This window comes from Myotis brandtii, unplaced genomic scaffold (genome assembly GCF_000412655.1).
Source record: "Myotis brandtii unplaced genomic scaffold, ASM41265v1 scaffold236, whole genome shotgun sequence".
NCBI lineage: Eukaryota > Metazoa > Chordata > Mammalia > Chiroptera > Vespertilionidae > Myotis > Myotis brandtii.
This window is the reverse complement of record NW_005358901.1, coordinates 1,931,095-1,939,234: the sequence shown is the minus strand read 5'-3', so window position 1 is coordinate 1,939,234 and position 8,140 is coordinate 1,931,095. Positions and strand designations below refer to the sequence as shown.

The following is an 8,140-nucleotide window of genomic DNA, read 5'->3' as shown; positions in this document are numbered from 1 at the left end:
AGAGAGAGAGAGAGAGAGAGAGAGAAACATTGATGTGAGAGAGACACATCGATTGGTGTTCTCCCACACACACCTGGACCAGGCCAGGGATCCAACCTGCAACCCTTCCAAGGCATGGAACTTCCCCATTTCACTGGGTTTGGGGGACGGCGATGGGGTCTACTGGGGGGTGTCGGGGGTCGAAATAGATTTTTTTTGGTTAATCCTCACCCGAGGATATTTTTTCCATTGATTTTTAGAGATAATGGAAAGGAGGGAGGGAGGGGGAGGAAGAGAGAGAGAGAGAGAGAGAGAGAAACATTGATATGAGAGAGACACATTGATTGGTTTTCTCCCGCACACACCTGGACCAGGCCGGGGCTCCAACCTGCAACCCTTCAATGTGCAGGCCGACGCTCTATCCACTGAGCCACCAGTCAGGGCAAGATAGCTTTTAATAGGCCAGCTTATCCCAGGCCTGTTTCATGTCCTTTACATCCATGTAACAGTCGGAGTGTTTTCTGTTACTGTTAGAAAACATGCTGCACCATTGTATCAGGCGTTACATTTTATTTTTAAACCGTGATCACATTAAAGCAAATGTTTTTGGTTGTTTAATCAAAAAGGCAGCCTCTGTGCACAGAGACAGGGAACTGACCGACCCATCCATCGCAACTTCTTATTTCCCACCTGAAAAGTGAGACCTTTCATACCTGTGGGTAGAACTACTGTTTGCCAGAGCCCAGCAAGGGGCTACAGTATTTTTTTTCCTGTCTTATTGCAAAGACAAGTTAATCAAATCGGGTCTAGAGCAGAATCTTCCTCTCAAACACAGCCCGTTTGCTCTGGATATTCAAGCGTTGGTTGCATTCGTTTTCATGGCATCTGAGAAAAAGCCTCGCTTACACGGAGGCCAGGCACCGTGCGCTGGGTGCTGGGCTAGGCCCCAGGGTCCCCAGCATGAAGGAGATGCGGCTGGCACCTCCTCTCACAGCACTCACAGGGGTTCAGGACACCACTGCAGATTGTAACCAGGAGGAAGGGGACTCAGGGGGCGCGGGGGGCGGGGGCCTGATCAGAGAGGGTTTCCCTGAGGAGGTGTGCGTCCTGGCACAGAGAAGAGGATGCACAAAACCCCCGAGGCTTAACAGCCAGCTTTGGAGCATCCAGGAGGAAGCTGTGTGGCAAGGGGTGGAGGTGCCAGTGGGGCAAGTTTGGGGCAGTGCAGGGCCCTTGGGGGTTGCTAGAGCCAGAAGGTGACAGAATGTTCCCCACGCCTGCCCCACCCTGCTTTGGAGAGGGGTGACCTGACCCCAGCCATGCCCTCAGCTCCCTGATTGCCCTGTCGCCCATAGGCACGGTGGTGTGTGAGGAACCCAACAGTCAGATGCACCACTTTCTGGGGTGCCTGGAGTGGGAGGGCAAGAAATATTCCCTGGACAGTGGCAATATCCTCCTACGTGGCTGCAAGATCCGAAACACAGACACCTGCTATGGACTGGTCATCTATGCCGGTACCGCCGCGCTGGGCCCTGCAGCATGAGCTTTCCTGGTGGGGGTGGGTGGGGACCCTGAAACTGTTGGCAGGAACTCACAAGGCCAGGCCTGGCTGCTGTGTGTCTGCTGCCATAGGTGTGGGGCTCCCGACATGGTTTCTATGGGGCCTGGGTTCTAAAACTGTGGAAATGTGCATATTGAGCCAACACCCTTGTTACTTGGCTGGAAAATGTGGGGTGCTTGTATGTAGATGGCTGGGTGGCTGGGCAGGTGAATGGATGAGTAGGGGGTGACAGAGGGATGGCGGATGGGATGGATGGATGGAAGAGTGAATAGGTGGATGGATGGATAGATGTATGTGTGTACGTATGAATGAATGGATGTATGGATGGACAGACAGATGGATGCAAACCCTGCAGGTTTAGACACGAAGATCATGAGGAACTGTGGCAAAATCCATCTGAAGAGAACCAAGATGTGGGAGGGCAAGAAATATTCCCTGGACAGTGGCAATATCCTCCTACGTGGCTGCAAGATCCGAAACACAGACACCTGCTATGGACTGGTCATCTATGCCGGTACCGCCGCGCTGGGCCCTGCAGCATGAGCTTTCCTGGTGGGGGTGGGTGGGGACCCTGAAACTGTTGGCAGGAACTCACAAGGCCAGGCCTGGCTGCTGTGTGTCTGCTGCCATAGGTGTGGGGCTCCCGACATGGTTTCTATGGGGCCTGGGTTCTAAAACTGTGGAAATGTGCATATTGAGCCAACACCCTTGTTACTTGGCTGGAAAATGTGGGGTGCTTGTATGTAGATGGCTGGGTGGCTGGGCAGGTGAATGGATGAGTAGGGGGTGACAGAGGGATGGAGGATGGATGGATGGATGGATGGATGGATGGATGGATGGATAGATGGAAAAGTGAATAGGTGGACGGATGGATAGATGTATGTGTGCATGTATGAATGAATGGATGTATGGATGGACAGACAGATGGATGCAAACCCTGCAGGTTTAGACACGAAGATCATGAGGAACTGTGGCAAAATCCATCTGAAGAGAACCAAGATAGACCGTCTGATGAACAGGCTGGTGGTCCTGGTGAGCTGCCTAGAGCCCCAGCCTGGGGGTTGGGAAGACACAGAAGAGGGAAGGGAAAGGTCCCCATAGACAGAAGCCCTGGCTGTCATCTTTCAGGCCTCAGTTTCCCGCCTCTGCAAAACGTGCAGCCTGACCCTACAGGCAGGTCTGTGGGCCAAAGACTCTTCTTAGAATCATGACGCGTAAGAAATGTCTTTATAAAATAAATGTTGATCTTGACATTTTTCCAAATCCACAGGAGATTATAAAATGCTCACCTACCCAAATATTTTTATTAATTTCAGAGAGGAAGGGAGAGGGAGAGAGAGATGGAAACATCAATGATGAGAGGGAATCATGGATCGGCTGCCTCCTGCACGCCCCCTAGTGGGGATTGAGCCCGCAACCCGAGCATGTGCCCTGACCAGGAATCGAACCATGACCTCCTGGTTCATAGGTCAATGCTCAACCACTGAGGGCTTCCATTGCTTTTTAGAGTGAGTGTAAGGGAGGGAGGGAGTGTGGAAGGAAGGGAGAGAGAGGGAGGGAGAGAGAGAGCGAGAGAGAGATCATGTGAGAGCTACACATTGACTGGTTGCCTCTAACAAGTGCCCCACAGCCTGGCCAAGGTGGGGATTGAACCTGCAACCCAGGAATGTGCTCTTGACCGGGAATCAAACCCGAGACTCTTTGGTGCCCTGGCCAACCCTCTAACCACTGAGCCATGCCAGCCAGGGCTCAACTTTATCTTTTTAAAAGTTGTTGTAATATAATTTTTAAAATAGCAGCCACAAAACCCAGCAAAACCCCTGCAAGTTCCCCTCCCCCTGGGACTGCCAGCCACCTCCCCCAGCCCCACTCCCCCATCCTGATGGCAGAACTTGGGGGTGGGGGACTTCTCACTTCCTGTTTGTCCTTTACGCTGGCTGTGTCCCTGTTGGCTAGTCGCTGGGGTGTCTCGGTGCTGCCCTGGGCCCCTCCACATGCTCCACCATCTCCTGTTTGCTGAGCAGATCTTCATGTCCCTGGTGCTGATCTCCGTGGCTTTGACCTTGGGCTTCTGGGACAAGGTGAAGGAATTCAAGGCCAAGCACCACTATGTGTCTGAGAAGCTCACGTACAGCGTGCCCACCGAGTCTTTCTTCACCTTCTGGGGCTTCCTCATTCTACTCAGCGTCATGGTGCCCATGGCTATGTTCATCATGTGAGTCCCCGGGGCTCCTCCGCACCCACTCCTCAGCCAGAGAGAAGGGGGAGCTTGGGTGGGCCATGGGCCAGGCCTGACCCAGCGTGTGTTTGCAGAACCGAATTCATCTACCTGGGGAACAGCATCTTCATCAACTGGGACAGGCAGATGTACTACCAGCCCCAGAACATGCCTGCCAGAGCCCGAAACACCAGCCTCAGTGACCAGTTGGGTCAGGTGGCGTACATCTTCTCGGACAAGACCGGCACGCTCACACGGAACATCATGACCTTCAAGAAGTGCTGCATCAATGGCGTTGTCTACGGTGGGACCTTCCCTGACCTGTCCTTCCCCCACGGCGCCGCCCAGCACGCCTGACCTTGGGGTGCAGGAGAGCCCTGGGGAGCTGCAATCACCAGGAGACCTGAGTGGGTCTCAGGGTCAGCTGACCTGCCCACCTGGGCCCCACCCCCAGCAGGCCTATTGGGATCTGAAGCTCAGAACTGCAGCCAAAGGCCTTCTCTCTGGGGGTCAGCAAGCTATTCCTGTAACAGGCCAGCAAGTTAATGTGCACATATATTTAATCCTCACCTGAAGAATTCTCCCCATTGCTTTTAGAGAGAGTGGAAGGGAAGGGGATGGGAGGGAGAGAGAGAGAGAAAGAGAGTGAGAGAGAGAAACATGGATGTGAGAGAGAAACATTGACTGGTTGTCTCCTGCATGCACCCTGACCGGGCTGGGATCGAACCTGCAACCCAGTTATGGGCCCTTGGCCAGGAATCGGACCCAGGACCCTTCAGTGCTCGGGCCGACGCTCTAACCACCGAGCACACCAGTCAGGGTCAGCAAGTCAATATTTTTAGCTTCCCCTGCGGCACCGTCTCTGTGGAGACTCAGCTCAGCCCTGGTCCCCGGAAAGCAGCCTCTGCTGCGTGTGGACGCTGAGCTTCGAATTCCAGAGCGGTTTACGTGTCACGAAATAGTATTGTTTTGGTTTTCACAAACCTCTGACGTTTGAAATCCATAGCATCTTCACATGTCACAAAATAGAGTATTCTGCTTCTGACTGTCACAGACTTTACCGAGGACGCCAATTTTGAATTTCATAGCATTTTCATGTTTCACCAGACAATATTCTTCTTTCAATTTCCCTCCAACCAGTTAGAAATGTGAAAACTCTTTTTAGCTTGCAGGCCACAGAAAAGCTGGTAATGGTGCAGGGCGAGGTTCGCCAGCCCCTGGTCCAGTTTTTAGCGAGGTTTAGAGCAGGAGCTGACAGAGGACCCAGCTGGCAGCAGGCAGTCATCAGCATGAGAAATGGAAATGCCACCTGACCCTGAGCCAGGGCCCGGGAGGTGGGTGATAGAGAGCTGGGGGCGGGGGCGGGGGGGTCTGTGGTAAGTGGCTGGTTTCTCTCATGTTGCTCTCTCTGTTTTTCTTCTCTCTCATGTTTCTATAAGCACTCTGGGGCCAGACTTTTATTTGAAATCATCCTCTTTTTCAAAGTAGCAGCCAAGTTTTATAAGCCACCATGAATAGTTCAAACAAGATGCGTTCCATGGGGCCGCATCCCTGTCCGGACAGTCTTTCTAAGACCCCCCCAGGAGCCCTGGCCGTTTTCGCTCAGTGGTTAGAGCATCAGCCTTTGGACCAAAGGGTGGCAGATTGGATTCCGGTCAAGGGCACATATCTCGCTTGCAGGTTCCCCAGCCCCCGTAGGGACGCGTATGGGAGGCAACCAATTGATGCGTCTCTCTCACATCGATGTTTCTCTCTCTCTCTGTTTCCCCCTCCCTTCCACTCGCTCTAAAAATAAATGGAAAAAATATCCTTGGGTGAGGATTAACAACAACAACAAGATTCCCCCAGGAGATGGGGCCCCATCTGTCCCTCCTTGTGCAGAAGGCAAAACTGAGGCTGGGGGTCCGCTGTTGTTTAGGGTTCAGAGTCCAAACCCTAGGAAGGGTGTGGGGACTGTGGGACCCTAAGCTGTCTGGGGTGCTGAGGCCTGAAGCAGGGTCTTTCCTCAGGCCCAGACGAGGAGGAGACCCCACCTAAGGTGAGTGCTGACCCTGTAGCCCTGGATGGTGGTGGTGGGGGGGGTGGGCAGTGACCTACCCAGAACCGGCTTGTCCCCCCGCAGGAGAACCCCTACCTCTGGAGCAAATCTGCGGATGGGAAGCTGCTCTTCCAAAATGCGAGGCTCCTGAGCGCGGTGTGCGGCAACCAGGACGCGATGGTGCGGGAGTTCTGGCGCCTGCTGGCCCTCTGCCACACGGTGATGGTGCAGGAGAAAGACAGTGAGTGGGCTGGGGCTGCCCAGCCTGCGGGGGTGCTCAGGCCCTGGGGCCCCTGCGGCGTCTTCTGGTCTGAGAGGTTGTCCAGCCCACCCCCCAGGGCTCCTGTCATCCAGCCTAGAGGGTTCTCAGGCCCGGTCCCAGGCGCCACCTCTTCTGCACCTAGCGGGTGTCCAAGCCTGGGGCTCGAGATCTGCTCCTGAACTGGGTGGGGAAGGTCATCTGGCCTGGGGCCCAAGTGTCCGCCTTCTTTTTTTTAAAAAATATATTTTATTGATTTCTTACAGAGAGGAAGGGAGAGGGATAGAGAGTTAGAAACATCGATGAGAGAGAAACATCGATCAGCTGCCTCCTGCACACTCCCTACTGGGGATGTGCACTCAACCAAGGTACATGCCCTTGACCGGAATCGAACCTGGGATCCTTGAGTCCGCAGGCTGACGCTCTATCCAGTGAGCCAAACCGGTTAGGGCCCGCCTTCTTTTATTTGGCTTAGAGGTTGTACCGGCCCAAGAGGCCATTGTCTTGTCACTATCTGGTGAGCACCCACTGGGCCCACTCCGTCCCCGGGGCTACAGAGAGGGAAGGGGAACCTGCCGCAGATGGGTGGTAGGTCCCCAAAAGACGACAGGCTCTCAGTGAATGTGGTCCCCAGCCCACTTCCATGGTCCCCTCCCCCACCAGACCAGCTGTCGTACCAGGCGGCTTCCCCTGATGAGGAGGCCCTGGTCACGGCGGCCCGGAATTTCGGCTACGTGTTCGTGGCGCGCACGCAGGACAGCATCACGGTGACGGAGCTCGGGGAGGAGCGGGTGTACCAGGTCCTGGCCATGATGGACTTCAACAGCGTCCGAAAGCGCATGTCTGTGCTGGGTGAGTGCGGGGGGGGGGGGGGGGGGGGGGGGGGGGGATGCTTATGGACAGCCGAGCCTCTCCCTCCACAGTCCGGAACCCCGAGGGCTCCATCTACCTCTACACCAAGGGCGCAGACACCGTCATCTTTGATCGCTTGTATAAGAAGGGCTTGACAGAGGGGACCACGGAAGAGGCCTTAACGGTGAGTCGCTGTGGGAAGGGAGGGAGGGTGAGGGTAGAGGGAGGGAAGCAGAGGAGGGGGATGTGCAGAGAAACTGCCTCAGGTATCCAGGTGCTCGTGTCCACATGGGCAGGGAGGAGCTGAACTGCAAGCTGCACCTGCACAGAGGGGGCATCTTTTTGTAAGGCATTCGAGGATCCTCTGTGGTTAGGCTTTGGCCCTGGATACTGACCCCCGTCCCCAGCCAGGCCTGGGTTCCGGGACACAGGCAGCCTTCCTGCCCCAAATATTTTGTCTCTGTGGATGAAGCCCAAACTCCTCAGCCACGCTTTCGAAGCTGTGTCTGTGTTCCCTGCTGACCTCTCTGGACTGGCTCTTCTTGCCCCGCAGGGTGTTCCCCAGGATGCTAGTCTCTGGCTTGCAGTTTTCCCCATGCTCAGGTGATGCCCCGGGACCTTTGCACACACTGTTCCCTCTGCTTGGACGCCTTCCTCTACTCTGTCACTCAGGAACTTTTGGTCCTCGGGGCTCTGCCACCTCCAGGTCCCCACCTCCAGGGAGACTTTCCTACCTGACTCTAACATGGGGCTGTCATGTCATGCCAGGTGACCCCTCTCTGGCCCAGCCCTGACCTTTTGGGGTTCCCTAAGGGCTTTGCTGGGTCCCCAGCATAGGGCCCAGGGGGGTGTTTATGCAAAGAATGCCCCGAGCTCCTCACTCAGGACTTCTCAGAGTGCCCTGCAAGGATGGGGAGTCAGGGGCAGGTGGCTGGTCTCTGACTAAGAACTGAGGAAGCGCAGTCAGAACAATGACCTAGAGCCCAGGAGCTCGGCACGACGGTTTGGTTCAACTGCCCCACGGAACGGATAGGTAAACCGAGGCACGAGAGGAGCAAAGGCTTGTGTGGAGCTTCTGATGGCCAGCGAGCCCCTGTCATGTCCAAGCCCAACCTCTGAGGCCACCTCCAGTCCAGAACAAAAGCAATGCCCTAACCCAGTGGTCGGCAAACTGCGGCTCGCGAGCCACACGCGGCTCTTTGGCCCCTTGAGTGTGGCTCTTCACAAAATACC

The 8,140-nt window shown here is 55.2% G+C and overlaps 1 protein-coding gene across 1 annotated transcript in view; it reads left to right on the top strand.

Moving 5' to 3' along the window:
* The window catches only part of ATP8B3 (ATPase, aminophospholipid transporter, class I, type 8B, member 3), a 25,211-nt gene that overhangs the window by 5,773 nt on the left and 11,298 nt on the right, over nucleotides 1–8,140 (top strand). The window contains exons 10-17 of the mRNA XM_014540136.1: nucleotides 1,335–1,493; nucleotides 2,484–2,572; nucleotides 3,565–3,755; nucleotides 3,854–4,062; nucleotides 5,768–5,796; nucleotides 5,881–6,037; nucleotides 6,719–6,907; nucleotides 6,979–7,091. Of these exons, the coding sequence (XP_014395622.1) occupies nucleotides 1,335–1,493; nucleotides 2,484–2,572; nucleotides 3,565–3,755; nucleotides 3,854–4,062; nucleotides 5,768–5,796; nucleotides 5,881–6,037; nucleotides 6,719–6,907; nucleotides 6,979–7,091 (1,136 nt within the window). The remainder of the gene's footprint in view (nucleotides 1–1,334; nucleotides 1,494–2,483; nucleotides 2,573–3,564; nucleotides 3,756–3,853; nucleotides 4,063–5,767; nucleotides 5,797–5,880; nucleotides 6,038–6,718; nucleotides 6,908–6,978; nucleotides 7,092–8,140) is intronic.